The following is a 22,114-nucleotide window of genomic DNA, read 5'->3' on the forward strand; positions in this document are numbered from 1 at the left end:
TTATTTACTTTCTTAGAATTAGCTTGTGTGTCTTACTAACTTGAGAAGCAATTAAATTGGAGTTTTCCTGTGTTAGTACCTAAGATGGCTTAAGGGAGAAGGCACATGACCTGCAGGATGGGGGCAGGGATGCTGAGTGCTTGCTGTCACTGATACTCCCTCCCCGCTATTTCAGGGGCGATTAGCACATTCTACTTAAAAACAATTGGTATAGAATCGGTCTGTGGCTATTTTGGTTTCATTTACTTATTGAATCTTATTGCCACATTTAAAATTTTTTGTTTTATTTTGATTTGATTTTTTGAGACAAGGTTTCCCTGTTCTGGATTCGCTTTGTAGACCAGGCTGGTCTCAAACTCACGGAGATCTGCTTGCCTCTTCGTCCTGCATGCTGGGATAAAGCATGTGCTGTCATGCCTGGCAACACGTTTTTAATTTCTGTAACAAGCGCTTGTTGTGGTTTAATGTGTCACACACCCGTAGCTCGTTCCACAGGGCCAATGATGTTGAGAGGTGAAAGGAACTTTAAGAGGAAGGGGCCTTACTGGGACAACACTGGACTGACCTTTTTCCCAGCTTTGAATATCACTCCTACTGTTGTCCAGCCCTCCACCAGGAGGTGAGCTGCTAGGGGCCCACTCCATAATCAGTTTAGCTTTTAATCGTTCAGCCTTCAACCTTGTGAGCTAAGTAGTATTTTCCTAAGTTTCCAGGAGATGTACTTCCTCATGGTGATACATAAGAAGGACTGAGAAGAATGATAGTAGTTTTTATTCCAGAAACAAGTGACATTTTTGTGGTGGAAATGAATGTAAGAACACGGAATCTAAAAGGCTGAACAAAATGCTGAATGTTTTTAGCCATAAAAATCACGTGTTTGAGAAGATACATCTAACCTAATTGTAAACATTGTAACCTGATTATATTGTACAATGTATATATCAAAACACCATGATATGTATATATAGCTACTGTTTTATATATTAGTTTAGAAATTAATTTAAATGAAAAAACATGGGTTATTGTTTGTTCTTTTTAAAGCTCAAAGTCTGTGGAATTTACCAGAAAATTACACCTTTATAGGTGGTTTGTGATAGGTTTTTGTTTTGTTTTTTAAAGCTACCTAAAACAATTTTTCTTACTAATACTTTTCCCTTGCTTTGTTTCTAATAGTGTCTTTATTATTTTATTTTAAATATTCAGTCTTTTTTATGTGTGGCTTTGCTGTATATACAAGTCATCTAAATATACACAAGACACCTAAATATACAAGCTAGTATTGTTAGATTCACCTTTTTAAAATTAAAAATGTCTATAAAGTGGAATCTTGTATTCCTTCCACACTACTGTGGGCTGCCAGTGGTCAGCTTTGTCTGAGTCGCTCCCCCCAGGACAGTGGTTACCTTGCTCTGAGTCTCACACCTAGGACCGTACGTACATACTTGGCTACTTCCTGCCTCCCTGGCATGCTGGGCAATGTGAACATGTCACTGGCATCTTCTGAGGTTGCTAAAGCTCACAAGGAGCGATGGCGAGCTGCTGTTCAGTTACATGAGCTCAGGTTGAAAGCTGCTGGAGCATATTCAGAGGTCTGAGGGTTGACCTCCTCAGCTGTGGGATATGTTTTGAATCCATCCCTGGCTGGCTTGCTCTGGCTTGGCATTGCTCCAACTCCTACTTGTTCCCCAATTAGGGGGACATAGAAGCAACCTCCCATCCTGTGTTGGGCACAGTTTAGGGAAGGTGGCTACTGACACAGTATTTTTTTTTTTCTTTTATGTCTAGTTCATGTGGCTTCTTTACAGTTACATAGGCTAAAGTTAAAGGGGAACTGGAGGCAGCTCCTATCAGCCAGTGCTCCCAAACCTTGCAGCAAATGCCTCTCTGTATTCTTCTTGTCAGTTCTGCTAGCTTCCTGTCATCTCTACTTCTTAGCCTTTGCTAAGACTTAGCTCTCCTGCCTACTCTCCCTACCGCCTCAGTTGCCTGTGGGAAAAGGAACCTCTTTTTGTCTATCCATTTGGTGGATCCGACTGGTCACCAAAGGACACTCAGGAGTTATGCTGGGGCTGCCCACTAGCCTACCACATGTTCTTAGGCACCCTTTTTGGGAGTAGAACACAGGGAAATCTAGGCTTTCCAGGTTGTCCCTGCACTCCTATGCTCACCTAATCTTCCTGCCTTAGCCCCATGCGTAGCTAACTATGTGTGACTACAAATGAGGACCACCACATATAGCTTTCTTATTCTACACTCAAGCTTCACCTTAATTCATAGGCTTTGAGATATTCTTCCTGCCAGAGTGCCTACATGTCCACAGGACTGGGGAGCCACAGAGGAACAGGTCACTGTTTCTCTTACTACCAGCCTCATTACTCCTTTTGTTAGACGGGGTCACTTAGCAAGTCAGCAGTATGGCTAGGCTTCCGTGTCAGAGTAACACTTGACCAGTTTCAGAAGAGGCCAAGGCTGGGGCAGGGAGGACAAAAGGAATTTCTGCAGCAGACAATTGGGAAATAAGGAGGTCAGCACCAAGAGCCTTGCTTGTGGGCTGCAGAAGGTCTTTGTGAGAAGGATAAGTTACATTTCCAGATGGATAGACCTTGCTGATCTTGGGGACCTGTGAAGCATGGTGACCCGATACCCATATAAGGTTACACTGTATTCCAAAACAGTCTCCCAAATCCTCAGTCTTGTTCATACTGTCTTTTGCCCCAAAACTGTAAGCACGGAAGATACTTCTTCTCTAGCCTGAACTGAGGCCATGTTGGTTGGGAGACTTGGAGAGAAACGTGCAGACTCCAAGAAGCAGAGCTGACTCCAGCTTCTCATTCTGTGCAGTATCTGCCTGTAGTGTTTAGTGCGGCGGTACGGTGGACTCCAGTAACCCCAGTAAGGAATAGCCAGTATCATTGTGTAAAAACTTCTCTTTTATCCTGATAGCTAGAAAAATGAAATAACAAATTGTTAATCTGCTTCATAAAATGACTTGATGTAATGACTGCCTTTTCTCTTACTCTGCATAGATGATTGTCAGTGCTCAAATAGCATGAGGTCTTGGAATTAAAATGCTTCTTTCATGCCATGGGGTATGATTTAACTATGCACTAGGTCAGGCCTGGGGTGGGTACTAATAAAATGCTATGAAGTGAGTTGTATGAAAAAAGTTACTTTCTTGTATCTACTCAGAGCGACACTTCTCAGCTCTCTGGCTCATACAGTTGCTGATGTAGCTGCAATACTGGTTAGAAGCAGGGATACAGTGAACAAGCTTGGCTCCTCCAGGTCTTTGAGGGTTCTATTTTTAGGAGGGCTATGTCTGTTTTAAGTTTCTCGAAAGTACCCTTTATTCACAAAACGAGAGTAGACTCAGTATATACCACAAAGTCAAGGCCACACAAAACATGGTGGCACCATGTTTTTTGTTTCCAGAATTGTTACTCTCAGGTTTTCAGCTAGCTTACATTTAATGTTTTTTAGTAAAAATTTTATAGTTTCTTATTTATTTTGTGGCTGAAGCTGGCCTTAAAATGCAGCAGTCCTCCTGCCTCAGATCCTGAATGCTGGGATTGATTATAGGTATGCCCCACCATGCCCAGCAATTTTTGGGGATTTAGTTGTAATACACATACAACATGACATTTGTTATGGTAGCTGTTAGTTCAGTAGTGTTAAGTATAATTACTTGTTGTAATACCATTTCTAGAACTTTTCTTACCAGAGATTACATTTTCCCCTGAAGGTGTTAGCAAGGTAGAACTGGAAGGCAGAGATGTAATATCCCAGATAAAATGAGGTATCTTGGCATCGGTGAGACAGAACTAGTCCAGCATGATGGCTTGGCATTCAGGAGCCAAGGAGAAGCTCAGCTATGGAGAACGCAAACTGCTAGGGAGAAACACCACATTTAGGACCCTTGTGTTCTTTGTCAAAGTCTTCCTGTCCCAAAAGTTCTAGATAAAGAGTCACTAGATTTTTTTTTTTTCCTCTGAAGGGCCAGATGGTAAATATCTCAGTGTTTGTGGACCTCAGGCTCCACAGGAACTCAGTCAGTGAGACTTGGGCTGTGGACATATGCTGACCCTGCTCCTTGTGGGCATGATGTCTTTGAATTGAGCCTGCTGTTTCCTTATTGAGGTTCTTAGTTTCCCGAGCTCTGCCACCTTCTCAAAATGGGAACAGTGTGAATAATAGGATACCTAGGGCTAGCATGCCATTTAGTTTGCAAGATGTTATTCTGAAGTGTTGCCTAACAAATAAATTGGCATGACTTAGGAGGGACTAAACCACAACAGGCACCCAAGAAATGCAGTAGAAATAGATTTTATCAAATACAGGCTGATTGCTCCAGGGATTCCAGGTTGACAGGGGACTGTTTCCCAGGATTTGGGAGATGGGGTCTGGGTTCTTTTCATTACCCTTTCTTCGGTGACATTCCCTTGGTGGAAATGGATGACATGGTTGCTGTGCTCAGGCTGTGGCCCAGGAGAGGAACAGAGCCTAGAGTGACATAGGTGGGAGATGTGTCATTTCTATGCATAGGCCACTGGGGAAGACTTGGGCAGTGGTCACACCTAACTGAGTATGTAGTCAGTCTTCAGTCTGTCATCACAGAAGATGGAGGACAGAGCTTGGCCTTGAGGTCTCAGTCTGTAAATATGTTGAGCAGCCTGTGCTCCTCTTTGGGGGTTGGAAATGTGCTCCCTAGGTTGCAAGGGCAGATCACTCCAATGTCATAGTCGACGTCACTGTACCAGGTGAGGTACCAGATGTGTTTCAACAGTGCAGGTTAACTGGCTTTCAGATTTAAAAGATCCCAACTTTGGAACAGACTGGTAGCATTGAGCAAGAAGCCTTGGTTGTTGGAAGCTGGTCATCAATATATTCTAGTTGTAGTTTTGGTTCTCTGTGTTAGCGTTTAACATAAATTTATAATTTGATGTTACATAAATGGCATAATTTGGGTTTATCCTTATATATGATATAAAATTTTCTGTTCTGGAAAGTTACTCTGGCAGTAATAACAGATGTGATAACTTGGGAATACTCAAAATATAAGCTAGATTATCAGTCCAGATGGGAGTGTTCTCCACAGGGCATGTCCCTTTAAATCTTTGCTACGTGGTCTCAGCTTTCCCCTGTCTGTAACAGAGTTTGTGAATGTATTTGTGGTGAAGCTGTATTTGGTACTTTAGAAGTGCCTTATTATTAATCATACCACCCTGATCTCAAAAGGAAGAAGACATTTAAATGGCTCACAGTCCAATTTGTCAATAATTTGAGGGGAAATCTCAAATTAGATCTTGCTACCCTCTTTGGGAAGAAATAAAGCAAAACTGGCTTAAGAGTATTTACATAGGTACATACTTAGGTAAATCAAAGACAGAAATAAATAAAACTAAACATGCTTTGTTCCTTTTCATCAGGAAGTTACCTGAGGTTCATTGTTGTTGCTAGGGTCACATAAAGTGAGAAGACACTTGAAAAGAAACCAAGGCATTCACATTTGCATCTTGGTTCTCCTGCATGTGCTAGTTAATTGTTGTATAGTACATTTCCATTGATCTCAGTGTGCAATACTGTTACTCATTCTAGTGTTGCGGCTTTTATCAATTATTTTGTCACTAATTGGATTTTAAAGTAATAATAGTGATTATTTTTAAGTAGTAATTCTGGTTAGTTCTGGTATTTCTAAAGTTAATATTTGCTTTTTGCTTCTTAAAGTTTTTCTGGTTTCTGTTGGTAAACATGAATTGACTATTGCTTACCCCTGTGGAGACCCACCCTCATGTACACATAGATACATAATTTTAAAAAATTAATGCAAAATTTTTCAGTCTATAAGTTTGGGAGATCTTCCCACTTCTAGTGTCTTCTTCATTTTTTTGTTTGTTTTTAGTGTTTTAAATTTTCATTGTAGAGGTCTTAAGTTTCTTGTCCTGGTTTAAGGTCTATAAATTCATCCTTTTTAGTTTTTTTTAAAGATTTTTCCAGCTTGATGGAATAAAACCTTTTAAAGACATATCCCAATGATTTTCTGAGTTCCTTCATTATCTTTTATTAGGCCTCCTCTTTCATATCTAATTTGGTTAATATGGATCTCTTAGTTTGGCTACCAGTTTACTGATTCTGTATATCTTTTCAAAAAGCCAATTCTGCTTCATTGATTTTAATTGTTTTTTTTTTCTTTTTCATTTCATTAATTCTGCTCTGATATTGACTATTTCTTTCCTTCTACTGATTTGGGTTTGGCCTGGTTTTCTTTTTTCAGTTCTCTGTACCCCCTTTTCATGAGCATAGATCTATCTGATATCTGACCATCAGTGGGCTGTGAGGAAATGAGTGTGAGGAGGCTCAGAATTAACATTTCCATTCTTCAAGTATAAGTCATTCTCATGGGATTCACAAGTAGCACATTTTAAAATAGCATATGTTTACTTTCTATTTGCACCTACTTTTAATTTTATATATTTATTCACTTATTATTTTGAAACAAGGTCTCTGTAGCTCAGGCTGGCCTGGAATTCAGTGTCTAGCACAAACTGCCTTCAAGTGCATTGCATTCATATGCTAAGCCTGCCGAGTGCTATGTTCACGGTGCGAGCCACCACCCCCGGCTCCATTTTTATATTTAGCCATAACTGATATGTAACAATAAGGTCAGGACGCCATGAGAGTGGAACTGAGTCTGTCTGGTACTCTTTGTTGCTGTTGCCCTGCCTCTCCCACCATTTTTAGTGAAAGAAATTGTTCTGGTCTTTAGCAATAACTTCTGCATGGACGTCTCCGTTACGACACAGAGGGCAAGAGGCTCAGTGCTTTTGAGTTACTCTCATTTGGACAAATGCAGGGAGGCTCTGGTTCTGGCCTAGGCAGGCAGATGACTTCCTTCCTTTAGGTCTGATCTTCTGGCCATTCATGTGTCTGCCCACCACCTCCATCCCATTTCTCCCTACCCCATGTATCCCTGTAAGCTTCTGTTCAGTTTTGATTTTGTTTTGCTTTGTTTTGGCAACCTCTCGTATTAGACCTTAAGTCATTTAATCATATAGAGATGTCTGCTGTGTGGCTACATGACCCATATTGACTAGAGTTATTACACAGTGCCTCAAGGAAGCTGTGAGAATTGGATCCTGGCAATAGTGGTGAGTTACTTCCTAGGTACCCTTCTCAGCAAGCCAGGGCTCACCTTACTTGTTTTCTTCGCTGGGCTTTTTGGATTCTTGCTCTTCACAGTGCCATCCACAAGGCTGTGGAGTAAACACTTGATGCCACATCTGGATGGGGCTTTACATTAGAAGATAGTTCTGTGTATAACTCTTCCCACAGCATGGCCATGATTAAAATAGTGATGGGGCAGGGAAGAAAACGACAAATACACATTGCCTCTGACATGGAATCCAGGTTAAAAAAATCCTCCATGTGACATGAAACCAGAAAGGGTATAGTACACTCTAGGGGAAGGAAGAGTTTCTGTGGGGCCAGATGAGGGCAAGAGAAGGGCACTGGAGGGCGACTATGAAGAATGTACAACAGTATACGTGTATGAAACATCAGGTGGACCCAGCATTGTCTACACTAACCAAAATAAAAACTAATAAAAGAAACAGTGTTCAAGAGCTCAGGTGACTGCCTGCGGAAGGAGCAGAGATGGGGGTTCCGTGCAGTTTTCCGACTGTAGGCTTTTCCTAACCTTATCATGTGATTACTTACACCAAGGGGCCTCCACTCACAAAACCTTTTCTTTCAGTCCAGTGCTTTGAGTACTGTATTACACAGAGGACTTAAATCCTACCAGCAGCTTTTGTTTAGGTTTGCAAGCTCAGTTCTCAATGACTTTGAAAAGGGCCAGGCTTTTCTAGTAAATATTCAGATTTCAGGATTGGAATCTAACCAGTGAGGCTGATACATGTAGTTTGCAATTTTATCATTACAAACCCAGTTTAATTCTCATGAGATGTTTAGTTTTATGAATGACATATTTAAAATACAAAGTACATTCTCCTTGAACTTAATGAATGAAAATTGGCAACACCAACACAAAACTAATTAGGGGAGAACTGAGAGGGATGTGTAGGATAACCATATGTCCCAAGAGCCTGAAACAGCTCAGCGTGTGCTGGAGGTCTGACCTAGTTATTAACGGATGCCTGCTTTCAAAAGTTCTGCCTTGAAGTATTGTCTGGAAATACTACCTGTGGCTGTGTAAGAATATTCATTGAAATATTTAAAATGTGTGAGCGGCTGTTTATTTTATTGGGAGTTGTGATATCTTACTATTGTTTTGAAACCATTTTTTTTTTTAGAACAAAAGGGCAAGAACATTTTGCATAATGGACACTAATCCAGACGAGCAAGTGCCCATCTGGAGCAGTGGTAGCCAACTGATGTACCATATGTAGTGAGGGACAGCAATGTAAACAGCCATCTATACAAGGGCCTACTGAGCACGCTGGCATTTGTCAGAGGACAACTCTAGAAGACATTTGTTACGGAAGATTAGGTGTGGGTAGCTGATGGCAGTTCCCAGTTGTACTAGAAGTTTCTGGGAATAACATGACCTTGGAATTAGCTCATCTTTGGTTTACAACAAAATGGCTCAGGATCCTGAGATCTTAGAGCAGGGACATGCTTCTGCTGGAGCTGAGATGGCAGAGGTTGAACAGAGAATAAGGGCTGTTCCAGTACTGGAGCTTAAACCCTCAGTGTTTAAATGTTGTATGCATTTAGAAAGGGTTCTGTAATTTTTTGACAGAGAATAATCTTATAATTATTAAATGAGAGATTTTCATTAGCTTATATTTCTTTATTAAGTACCTTTTAACTTTGAGTTATAGTATTCCTCTTTTTAAAAAAATTTTTTTTTTCCAAGACAGGGTTCCTCTGTGTAGCTCTGGCTATCCTGGAAACTCACACTGTAGACCAAGCTGGCCTCAAACTCACAGAGATCTGCGGCCTCTGCCTCCACAGTACTGGGATTACAGGTATGCATCACTATGCCAGGTTCAAATTCCCACCCACTCACCACCCTTTTGAATGTAGTCCAGGCTGGCTTTAAACTTGCTTTGTACCCCAAGGATGAGCTTGAACTTCCAGTCCTCCTGCCTTCACCTTTTGAGTGTCAGTATTATAGGTATTCCCACAATGCCCAGCTTTGTGCTGTACTAAGAGTGAACCCAAGGCTCTGTGCATGTTAGTTACGAATTCTGCATCTTAGCCTCAAAATATTTTTATAACAAAAGACATTATTACATGCTTGTACTAGAGGGAAAATATCCTGTTGGTAATTAGTCATCTTCAGAAATAACCATTGCAAGTGATGGTCATCTTTATTAGTGTTGAAATCTCTTTCTGTTACTTGTCAATCCTAATTTAGTTACAACTCTTGGTAGAGTCTCCCTGGTGCATTTTAACAAAAGTGTGCCACTGCCCCTGAATAGATAACAGAACAGCTTGGAATGTGTCTGTGAAGATTGTGGTGTCTCCAACTTCTCTCCTACTTCCCACCTTTGTGGTGGTTGGGGAATGGGGTTCTTGACTGTGGTAAAGAGAACAGTAAGATTCCCAAGTTTTAAGATCTTCTGTTTACCCCTGGGTTCCACAGTAGGCTTTGCCCTGCCTCTCACAGCCATGTTATTGTGGGGCTCTAGCTTAGGGAGTTGGCTTGCTCTTCAAAGCAGACTGTTGGCTTCCATCCTCCTTCACTTGGTCTCTTATTTCCTCAGAATGTAGGGACATCTCTCAAGTGCAGGGTCCTTTCTTCGCCCATTCTCTTCATGCTATGGGTTCATTACATTTATGCTCTTTTATTTTCTTTCATGGAGATATTTGAGAAGAGAGGAAGAGGAAACCACGCAAGTTCTGTTACCCATATTTTAGGCATAAGTCTCTAGTTACATTCTCAGAATGCCCCTTTGGCTGTTCTGTTGGACAGTTACCACCCCACCTTGAAATTGAAGTCAGAAGAAGGAGGGTCTAAAGATCCTCTGGCAGGTAGATTGGCAGCATGAGTTGCCTGCCTGGGAGGAAGAGGAACTACACATGCCTCTGACCTAATTTGGAAAGCCAGATCAATAGTTTGGATGTTTATATTCTTAGAATCACCATCATCTTTCAATAATTTTCATATCTCTCAATTTATTGTTCAAGTTTGGAAGTGATAACTAGATGATGAAACGGCAGTAACCTGTGGTTTGAAGCAAATGCATATTAGTGGTCCCTGTTGTGGAACTGTTGTGACTGATGTTTACCATGGTAGAATTCCTCAACAGGTAGAATCCCCAGGTGCAGTCAGCATGGTGTCCAATGGCCGCTCTAATGTAGGAGCCTTGGCTTCTTAGAGTTAGGAGCAAGTTTAGAGGCTCTATATTACCTTTGGGGCTTATATGGTTATGAAATACATTTAAAGAGTTTTAGCACCTGTAAAAAGATTTTCTGAACGCTGGTTATATTTGAATTCTGTAGTCTACTGTGGTGGTGTTGTCCGGCAGTTAGAAAGTGAACGGTAAAGGAGCTGCTGCCAAGTTGGGGAGGTCATCTCATCCTAGCAGCTGGACACATCTGAATTTGCTTTTAGCAGTTACCCCTCTGGCCCAGCCATGGGTGGGGGAGGAGTGAAATCAGGCACTGTGTTTTATGTCTCTGACTTGCTCTCAGCAAGCCTGAAGTGTTCAGAGCAGATTCTTGCTGTTGTTTATAATAGGAGGCATAAGAAGTATGCGGGATCCCTGTAGGAAGTGTCCACTGTATGCTGTGACCAGGTTTGCTAAGCAGCAAGAAGCAAAAGCCACCACATACGGTGGCCCCACAGCGAGCACTGCTTCCCCTGAGCACACATGAGAGTCATGGCTAGTTTCTGTCCTCTTACGTTCGATGAAAAGTGCTTTCTTAATTTCTTTTTAACTTAACTTTCCTTTTATTTTGGTTTGTTTGAGGTTTTTTTGTTTTGTTTTCTTTGTTTGTTTGTTTTGTTTTGACAGGGTCAGATTATGTCCCTAACTGTCTGGAACTCACTATGTAGACCAGGCTTGCCTTGAACTCACAGAGACACATCTGCCCTGCCTCCCAGGTGCTGGGATTTAAAGTGGGTGCTACCATATCTGGCTGGCCATCTTTCCTTTTTAAAAAGAAGCTTTTTGTTGTGCAAAACAAAACCAAAATGCCCAACTGCAGAGCTCTGGACCATAGCTGTAGCCCTCTAGATTTTGGTTAGGGTCCTTAGCCCTTGGACCCATTCATTGGCCAGTGTCTTGTTGAAATGTTTCTTTAAGCCATTCATATCTATTAACTTCTGATCCCATGAGGCTGCTACTGACTGGGGTGAATCTAGAGCCTGTTTGTGTGTGCTGTTCCCTATCTAGAAAAGCTTCTCGTTTTCAGATTTTGTCTTTCGAGTCAGCAGTTGTTTGAGGAGATGTAAGGATAGAGTGACACTTATGTAATTCTAAACCATGAATCTTTTCTTTCCCTAACAGATGCAGCAGCTTTTTTATGAAAATTATGAACAGAACAAGAAAGGGTACATTAGAGATCTTCATAGCAGTAAAATCCACCGAGCAATCACCTTACACCCTAACAAAAACCCACCCTACCAGTACAGGCTACACAGTTACATGCTGAGCCGCAAGATTGCCGAGCTGCGCCATCGCACAATCCAGCTCCACCGGGAAATTGTCCTGATGAGCAAGTACAGCAGCACGGAAATCCATAAGGACGACCTCCAGCTAGGCATCCCACCCTCCTTTATGCGCTTTCAAGCCCACCAGCGAGAGGAGATCCTGGAATGGGAGTTTCTGACTGGGAAATACTTATATTCAGCCACTGATGGCCAACCTCCCCGGAGAGGGATGGACTCAGCACAGAGGGAGGCCTTGGATGACATTGTCATGCAGGTAATGGAGATGATCAATGCCAATGCCAAGACCCGGGGACGCATCATTGACTTCAAGGAGATCCAGTACGGCTACCGTCGTGTGAACCCCATGTACGGGGCAGAGTACATCCTGGACCTGCTGCTCCTATACAAGAAGCACAAAGGGAAGAAGATGACAGTTCCCGTGAGGAGGCACGCGTACCTGCAGCAGACCTTCAGCAAGATGCAGTTTGTGGAGCATGAGGAGCTGGATGCACAGGAGCTGGCCGACAGAATCAACCAGGATTCTGGGTCCCTGTCATTTCTGTCCAATTCCCTGAAGAAGCTTGTTCCCTTCCAGCTTCCTGGGTCCAAGATGGAGCACAAAGAGCCCAAAGAAAAGAAGATAAACATTCTGATCCCCTTGTCTGGGCGATTCGACATGTTTGTGAGGTTCATGGGAAACTTTGAGAAGACATGTCTCATTCCAAATCAGAATGTCAAGCTGGTCGTTCTGCTTTTCAATTCTGACTCCAACCCCGACAAGGCCAAACAGGTTGAACTAATGCGAGATTACCGGGTCAAGTATCCTAAAGCTGACATGCAGGTTTTGCCTGTGTCTGGAGCGTTTTCAAGAGCTCTGGCCCTAGAAGTGGGATCTTCACAGTTTAATAACGAGTCTTTGCTCTTCTTCTGTGACGTTGACCTGGTGTTTACTGCCGAGTTCCTACAGCGCTGTCGCGCAAACACAGTGCTGGGTCAGCAGATCTATTTCCCAATCATCTTTAGCCAGTACGATCCAAAGATTGTTTATAGTGGGAAGGTTCCCAGTGACAACCATTTTGCCTTTACTCAGAAAACCGGCTTCTGGAGAAACTATGGGTTTGGCATTACTTGCATGTATAAGGGAGACCTTGTTAGAGTGGGTGGCTTTGATGTCTCCATCCAAGGCTGGGGGCTGGAGGATGTGGACCTCTTCAACAAGGTTGTGCAGGCAGGGCTGAAGACATTCAGGAGCCAGGAGGTTGGAGTTGTTCACATCCATCACCCCGTCTTCTGTGACCCCAACCTGGATCCCAAACAGTACAAAATGTGCTTAGGGTCGAAAGCATCGACGTATGGGTCCACGCAGCAGTTGGCTGAAATGTGGCTAGAGAAGAATGACCCCAGTTACAGCAGAAGTGGCAGTAACGGCTCTGCCCGGACAGCCTGATTCCAGCCCCACTGGAAAGGACATTTTTAATTGCCTAATTTATTTTTCAAAAATTTTTTTGTATGATCAGTTTTTGAAGTCCATACAAGGATATATTTTCCAAGTGGTTTTTCTTATACAGGACTCCTTTAAGATTTTTGAACAAAAATGTGATCAATGTTTGCCTTTGAACACATCTTGCTGAACATTATGTAGCACCTGCTTAATCCTGACTTGAAACATACCTGATGAACAAAACTTTTATAATAATTTTTTGGATTTTGTTTTTTTACACTTCCAGACAACTTCCCTTTTCTCTCTAGTCTTATGGCAGAAATGTTATGTGAACATTCCGAGGAAGTATTATTGTTACAAAACACTGTAACTCTGGTAAATGTTCTGTGTGACTGTTAACTTTGCACAAATTCTACCTTTTTACTTTTTTTTTTAACAATTTTTTTTAAGCCATCTTGAGTTCAGTCACAAAGTAAGGAGTAAGACATGATAATAGCTGTATTGTCATTATCTCCAGGACAGCTTTCCAAATCTGATTCTTTTCCCCACACTGTGCTCCACCCACCATGGTCCTTTTACAAGGAGAGGGGTGAAAGAAAGCACAGCTGTGGCTGACCCCACTGTAATTCCTTGGCCTAACCGGACCTGGCACTGAAGTCCAAGAAGGACTTGGCATTCTCTCTCTCCCTCCCCCTTCTTCTTAGAGGGCACAGTATTATTTAGGGTGACAAAGAATGGCTGTTAGCAGTGTAATGATTACAAGCTAAACAGACAAACCCCTAATGAAAATGTGAGGTGGGAAAGTTGGGACTTTGTTCTCTTCATCCTGTGTTGTGGGTGGAGACGGTTACTTCATTTTTTTAAATTACTGTTTTGTTCTATCTTGTTTATCTGAAATACCTTTAATTTATTTAATACCCATTGTTTAGTCCTCTGCCATTTTGAGTACTTGTCAGTTCCTAGTATTTATGTGTACCATGAGTGTGGTTAGAATGTTTTATTTGCAGTAAACCGATCTCCAAAGATTTCCTTTTGAAAACACTTTCTCCTCATCCTTAATTTTTACATTCCCGTCTTACTAAATATTAAGTGTTCTTTGATAATTTTGGTGCTCATGTGTTTTGGGGACAAAAGTGAAATGAGTCTGTCATTATACCAGAATGTTTGTTTTTAACTCACAGATCAAATGTGCCTTAATAATTTGTTCTCATTTAGATTTTAAAGTTGATAGATTTGCCATTTTAATATACATCGTTGGAGATCTGCTTATTTGTAAATAGCCTATTGCACATTTGAACAAATAAACCAGTGGACAGTATTTTTCTATTGTACTTTGCAGACCCATTTTGTCTCGTTATTTTTGTGTTAGTTGAAGACTTGGATTACACTTGGAGAGTAAAAACACTGAAACACAGACTTACGGCCTTTTTAGTTATTTGGGTCAGCGCTTCTGTGGACTGCAGGTGGAGAGTAGCAGGGAACGGACTCCTGTGTGAAAATCAGAAGGCTTCAGGCCAAGCCCAGCGGATCACCTGTTACGCAGTGCCCTGTGTAAAACCATCAGCACGAAAGGCTTGATGTTTTAGGCTCAGTCTAGCCAGAGAAACAGTGTCACACAGCCACTATAGAGTCCAGAAATCAAAGTGACCTCTGGTGTGTTAGCAAGGTTCTGTAGACAAGAACTACACCCTGGGGAAGGAAGGCATCTTACACCGTGGCGACAGTTCAGTCTCAGAATAACGACGTCGTGCTCACAAAGTCTGTGATCTGCCTGGTTGCCATTCAGTCTGGGCAAGTTGTTGGGTTGTTTGTTCAGGGAGAAAACCAGAGCCATCTTTATCCTCCAGTGATAAAGATGCTTTATCCTCGTGCGGCCCTGTGATGTCTGCACTTGTGTGGACTCGGGGCAAGGACATGCAGGCGATGCCCTGTAAGCAGTGCCCCTTGTTTAAACGTGTCCCTTCCTCCTCTGCCCCCCTCCATCTACCACACTTCTCGGTGACATTGGTCTCCTCCACTCCCTGTCTCCAGGAATGCTGTTGGCACCCGGTTCCCTGCCCTTGCTAAGCCCTCTGGTGTCTGCTGGCCCTCGAGTTCAACTCTTGTCCTGTCACACCCTGGTGACTCCAGTGCCCTCCTTCATGAGGTATTCTCAATAATCCCACTTGCCCCAGACTAGGCATTGCCTAGTGACCACCATCCCCTACTCGGGACTCCTATAAGCCACACCAGCTCTGACACAGCATTGTGGGCTGATAGGCTCTGCCACCTGGCGTGTATTTTTCTTCCGAAGCTGAAACACCCCCCCCACACACACACACACACAGTCCGTTGTCTACACTGGTAACACCTTAGACTCCCCTTTACCCTGAGTGGATGTGACTAGTTGGACTTAATCCTCCCCGCATGTCACTTCTCATTAGAGCTCACGGAAGCTGCACCTGGGCGATGACGGTAGTCCCCTGGTGTGTTGGGAACTCTGCCTCCTGTTCTTCCCAATGGAATTCCCCCAGGTCCTGTGGTCATAGCATGAGTTGAGGCTTGCCACCCTCTGGACCCACAAGTATTGCCCCTGAGCCCCAGGAAAGCTCTTAAATTTATGCCTCCATGTCTCACGTGCCAGTATTTTGTCGTGCGTGGGTTGTTTTGAGACAAGGTCTCACTATGACTGCCTTGAAACTCACTCTGTAGACCAGGCTGGCCTCAACTCAGAGATCCACCCACTGCTTTCTGAGTGCTGGGACCAGAGGCGTGTACCACCACACCCAGCTGCATTATCTAACTATTAATACAATGTATTAAGAAGCTGGAATGGCCCAAACACACTAGACAAACCCTGTTGGTGATATTTTTGAAATGAAGATTACGAATGGAGTTAAGGTGCAGGGAGAGATCACTGTTCACAAAGTCATGCAGATGGAAGCTTCTCTCCAGGCCGTCCAGCCCCAGAGTCTTCCCATAGTGAACCGCCAGACTTGTATGTATCTTGGTGAAGAAAGTGTGTGGGAGGGTGTGTATAATGAGAAAATTGTGTGTCCTGTAACACAGAGATCCTGGCAGGAATGCCAGTTGGGCTCTTGGGGAACTTCATGGCCCTCTGCTATTTAGAGACATTTGGGATGGCAGGGCTCGCAAGCTTGAATATTGTGACTGGAGGAGTCCTGAAAGGTGGGCTAGGATGGTCACAGCCATAACAGGTGTTGGTAGCTGGTACATCACTGGTCTTGGTGCCTGGGCCAGGGCAAGGCTGAAGCTGGACCTTGTGCCGTATAATGCCCTGAGATCCTCATGTGTCAAAAGGAAAGTGAAGGCCATATAGGACCAGTCATAAAATACCCACTCTGTGCTGAAGACACAGGCAGACACCCTTCCAGTAAGTCTGGAAGCAGGAAGGGGAAGTAGAAACCATCATGAGCCTACCAATCAAGTTCCAACCCTCCAGGCAAGTCTGTCTGCACCTCCGTCCTGCCCAGCCCTCCAAGCCCAGGTCTTAACACAGCCCGGGAATAGGTGTGAGGTTTCTTTTCCTGGGGCTGCAGGCTCACTGGATTTGCTAACGCACCCTTTGCTTGCTGTTTGTCCTGGTCAGGCTTTGCCTCCTATCCCTGGAACGACCACGCATGCACGGATCTGATGTTCACTGCAGACAGCTTGATTCATTACCCAGTGTGCTCAGAGCCAGAGGACACTCCTCCTCGCCTGGGAAGGGAATGTTTACATTAAAAGGACCTGCAGGCTTTCAGATGTCATCCTGCTGCCAGTGTCCGAGTCTTTCGGGACGCTTCAAAGTAAGACTCTTAGCGGCTGAGGAATTCCGGATGAGGGATCCCAGGTGCCTGCCCTGGGGATTAGACGGTTACCTCTGGTCCAGAGACCTGTAATCTGGGTTGCAAAGGCGCTTATGTGCCACGCGGCCAGGAGCCAGCTGGGGTTGTGTCAGCCGAGGTAGCTGCACAGGCCTGTCATCCACCTAGGTGAGTCCCATGTAGGCCCGTAAAAGAAGTCACTTTCTGTTCTACTTGGAAATGTCCGTTCTGCATCTGCTTAGTCTGGCTTGTAAACGCAATAAAGATGTAAACGTCAGACTAGCGGAGCGAACGGCAGCAACCAGTGCTGCAGTATTTCCAGTAGGAAGATGTAGCAGTTAGGTTCCCAGGCTTTAGAGTTTACTTGCCTGCTTGGTTGTTGAATCTTTTACAGGTGTGTAGGGAATGGGTCTGAATCTTCAGAAACCACAGACTTGACCAGAGCAGAGCCCAGCTGCTTATTTTACGTAGTTAAAATATGTAAATCCATGTTGCTGGGTATCTTAGTCCACTGTTAATTACACTGCAGTTATACTAGAAGATCAAAACCATGTTTCTAGCTATGCTTCCTCTAAGATAATAAGAATAGTCATGCTGGATTGCTTTTAATGGAAAGAGTAAAACGTTAATCAAGTCATCTAATGCGGCAGATAAGAAGCCATGGAGTCACAAAGGCCTTGTCTGTGATGAGCTGCTCTCTGCCTGAGGTGGTCCAGCACAGCTGAGTTGATGAGGGGCCTGGCTGCCACCTTCCGTGACTCCGTATAGCCCCTTGCCCTGGTGACGCCTCAGTTGCTCTAAATACCTTCTCCCAGGGACAAAGGAATCTAGTTGGATTTCAAAGTGACCTTTAACCTTATTCATTCTGACTGAACTGTGGCCCTTCAGGCAAAGCTAGATTCTTTCCCATAGCTTAAAGGGGGTCCTTGCCTCCGTGCCCCAAAGCATTCTTCACACTCCCTGGCTGAAGCTAGAAATAAGTACATTTTTCAAAGTACACTTTGAAAGAGTCTTGGTATTGTAAAAGATTTTAAAAAAATTGGATTAAAATATGGAAAATTCTCATCTACTCAACATATATGGGCTTTTTACCCTTTGCAATGCTATACAGCAATAGATATTGCAAGGTAGAGGCGATTTAAAGCTACGGGAAGAATGTGTAAACTGTGTAGATCCTACACCATTTTCCAAAAAAGGGTTGGGTATTACAGATTTTGGCATCTGTGGGTCCTGGAACCAATCCCTGGGTAACTGGGATCTGGCTGTTCATGACATGAAGTCAAGTGTGATTTCATTTGGTCAGCAGTGACATTTCATACCTACCAGCATTTCTAATAAACTCTTTTAAAAATGAGGCTGAGGTGATGGCTCAGGGGTTAGGAGTGCATACTGCTTGCAGAGGACCTGAGTTCCATTCCCAGAATCCACAGAGCTGGCTCACGAGTGCCTGTAACTCCAGCCTACGAGATCTGGCCTTCCCTGGCTCTGCAGGCACCTGCATTCTTGAGCACACATCCCCTCACAGATAGCAGATCTAAAAAGGAATCTTACAGAAAACATTTCGAAACTAAAACTGTGTATTTGATCCCCAGCATCACACAAGCACAATATATATATATATATATATATATATATATATATATATATATATATATATAAATGAAATGAGCTTGAACAGCGAAATCACATCTAAGAATTACTGTGGGAAGACTGTGTCTGGTGTGCTGTTGGCTGCACTGTCCTGGGAGAAGAGCAACCCTGAAACTCAACCCCATGGCCACAAAACTTGAGTCATGACAAAAAGAGGAGAAGGGCAGACATAATAGTGAGTCAGGCAAGCTTTCGATACATGGCCTTTTAGGGAACAATGTCCACTCATAGTCTTGCCCTCAGGACAGATGGGCAGGGTGAGAAATGGAAGCTGCCAGCTCAAGAGAAAGGTAGCCCTTTACAGATTAGATGAAGTGTCAGGAGTGCAGGATATTGTGGGGTAGCGTGACTAGGAGCCCAGGCGTTCCTCTGGGAACCAGGTATGATTCATTTCTGGTGGGAAAGTACTGATTTGCAAATATACAGGAGTGAACTTTGATTGACAACCATGAAACTACTTAACCTGTGCTTTAGGCTAGTTTTGAAGCCTTATTTTATAAAATGACATTATAATAGATGCTATTTAAATTTTTTTCTTTATGCCCAGCAATGGTGGCAGAGGCAGGTGGATCTCTGTAAGTTCGAGGCCAGCCTTGTCTACAGAGTTCTAGGACAGCCAGGGCCACACAGGAAAACCCTGTCTCAAAAAGACAAGATGCAAACTGTGGAGCATGTAGGTTGGGTGACTGGGGAAAATGGGCTTGGGGCTAGAGTGAGGTCAGAGGCGTGTCCAAACCTCAGAAAAATCTCACCCTGAGACCACTCCCTCCCTGATTCTGTGCATGCAAGCCCAGGGTGTGTAGTCTGGTGACCCTCAACTCCGAAGGTAATCACAGGTTGTCACGGAGTCGGCCCTGGATGCAAATAGAGTGTGATGCAAATAGAGCATCCCAGCCACAGCCAATGAAATGCATTCACCCCCCAAGTCCCTTCCCACTCCCCAGGATTCACCTATAGTTCTTGTTCACCATGAAATAAAGGCGTGTAAGCTGTTTCACTAAATATTGTCTAAGAGTTGCTGTCTCATTGGAATAGCTCTGAGCTAAGAGAACTGTAATGATAAATCCTTGGAAAAGGCTTTCCCACCCCCCCCAACCAGCTCCCACACCCCCAGCTGGACCTGGATTCCTACAAACCCCACCTGTTCCAGACTTTGCTTCATCTTTCCCAGCTTGGTGCCTGGTGTTGCCTAGACACCCACCCCAAAAGAGGAAGCAAACCTCGGAACCAACCAAACCATACAAAACAAAACAAAAATTTGTTGCTGGCTTTGGCATTCCGGAAGTCTCATTACATCGATAAATTGGAAAAAAGTGTTTAGCCATGGGCTAGTCCCAGTGATGAAGACTTCACAAATGAGTATTTTTATCAGAGGAATGGGCGAAAGGAAGATGACTGGGTGACACCAGTACTGACCCCACCCAGCGTCAGTGCACTGGGGATTTCTTGGGGGACCTTGGGGTCCAGGGAAGTGACCATAATCATAGTAGTGACCAGAGTCTGATGCAGCAGCCGTCACTGGGAAATGAGTTTACACCATGACTTGGGGATCTCTGAAATTAGATTCAGAGATGGACCTCTCCCCCGTGTGTCTGTGCCCTCAAGCTACTACTGCGTGCCAGCCGTTTCTCTGGGATGGGTTGTCAGGGCAGTCACTGTCTGGGCCACATCCTTGGGGCGGATGTGACTGGTAGATTTCATCAGTGTGGAGGGGTTGGAAGGCTCTGTCCAGCCCCAGCTGGTTTCCTGTGGGTCTGCCAGAAGTCGCTGGGCAGCATTAGGTGCTGCGTCTGCCCACAAGTTTCTTCTCTGCTGCCAGGCCAGCCCTGGAACTAGGAAGATGCTTGGCTCCAGCTTCCCTTCTGTTAGCTCAGAGGCTCTCGACTATGCAGACCATCTCTCTACCCTTCCATCACGCGAGGACCAGGCAGTGTGGCCATACATAATTGTTCCCTGATTTCTCAACAGCTTCATTTCATCCAGTGCTCTTTCCTCACCTCCCAGGAGGGGTGTCCCTTAGCAGGCGTCCTTCCTGGCTGCCTCTCAGTTTCACATGAGAAGGAAAATGTCTGTGAGCATCAAGAGTCAGAATCACACAGATTCCATATGCTTTGGTATAAAAAAAAATACCACAGATTGTCCAAAAATAAATCATCTGAGAAAATGTCAGGTTGCCAGCTTGCAAGAGGAATGCTGTGCAAGCTGAATCCACTCATAGATTGTGACATCAGAAGCACAATCTCTATTTAGGACAAACAATGGCTGTGAATGGGCAGGTATCTATTACCTCGAATTTAGGAAGTGTGCCAGTCTGTGGCTCCTGGGTGAGCCAGAGGGCCAGACACAAGCATGCTACCATGCCCCGCGCATCTCAGCCAACATCACTGTCTGTGAAGGACATTTCTTTGCTGTGGCTCTAGAGTGCAGCCCTGGCTAAGCTGTGCATTCTGAAATACCAGGTGGCCCAGGGCTCAACAGGGGTTGAGGGATAGTGGGTCTTCATACCGTTAGATGCATCTATGTAGATGTTTGTAGACAGGCCTGTGGTCATGTAACTTGTGAGAACGTGCAGGGAAGGATGCCAACTAAGAAAAAGACTGATGAGCTGTCTGCTTTGGAGCCACAGGCTCAGAACCAAGCAGGGCTGACTTTGGGTCAGCAGTGGCCTGGGGCCAGCTCAGACTGGAGAAGGAGCCTCATTTCCAGCTCTGCCTGTGACATCACAACAGGAGTCAGAAATCATTTACGCTTCAGGATATGGCCAGTACTTCAAAGCAGGCTTTTAGTTTTTATTTTTTCTAAGTTGGGTTTGCTACATAGCACTGGTTTGACCCCAGACGGGCTCTACTTGCAGCTGGGTGATCTTGGGCAGATTTCCTGTGCCAAAATTTGGTTTCCTGCTCTGCAGAGTGGGCGTGGCTACCCATCACCTCCCCGCACCGAGAAGAGAGTTTACTGACTCTGGCTGTCCTGTAGTTTTATGTCCGTTATAATGCCATTTAGCGTTGCTACCCCTCACGTCCGCTGACACGCTCTCCAGACACACAGCTGGTGGGACATGCCCTGCTCACTCCTGCCTTCCCAGCCCCTTCCTGAAAGACACCACAACAACAAAACCAACCAGACCTTACCAAACACTCCTCCTAAGGCACTGCTGTGGTTTCAAGCTCAAGCTGCTTGCCAGACCATCCTGCGCATTACCCGATGGGCCCAATGCCTTTCCGACTACCCAGCCACAAACCCCACCTCATCTCTGCACCCATAAAGCAAACCAGGAGTCCCTGCTCTGAACCTGAGCTCCAGTCATGTGGTATCTGGAGTACCCTCTCCCCCTGCTGGGCACACCTGCAGATGTGGGCAGTACTAGCCCCAGATCAAAGTCCCGGCCCGCTTGTCATAGCAGGTTCTAGGTTTTAGCTGCAGATGCCAAATTTCCACCTCATTGTGATCCAGCTACCACAGCGGACTGGGCAGGACCAGGACACACACATTCTGGAGACACATGAGGGACCTGGTAAGTCACTGTGCAAAGGCTAGGGCAAGTTAGTCACCCTTTGTGTTGTCTGGGGTGTTTGTCAAAGGAAAATGAGAGCTAAAATA

General features: G+C 44.3%; 1 protein-coding gene across 1 annotated transcript in view; it reads left to right on the top strand.

The window, feature by feature from the left end:
• Chsy1 (chondroitin sulfate synthase 1) overlaps positions 1 to 14,389 on the top strand; it is a 51,794-nt gene extending 37,405 nt beyond the window's left edge. The window contains exon 3 of the mRNA XM_021633277.2: positions 11,475 to 14,389. Coding sequence (XP_021488952.1) covers positions 11,475 to 13,064 — 1,590 coding nt within the window. The 3' untranslated portion in view covers positions 13,065 to 14,389. The remainder of the gene's footprint in view (positions 1 to 11,474) is intronic.
• The last annotated feature ends 7,725 nt before the right edge of the window (positions 14,390 to 22,114 follow it).

This window comes from Meriones unguiculatus, chromosome 14 (assembly GCF_030254825.1).
Source record: "Meriones unguiculatus strain TT.TT164.6M chromosome 14, Bangor_MerUng_6.1, whole genome shotgun sequence".
NCBI classification, from domain to species: domain Eukaryota; kingdom Metazoa; phylum Chordata; class Mammalia; order Rodentia; family Muridae; genus Meriones; species Meriones unguiculatus.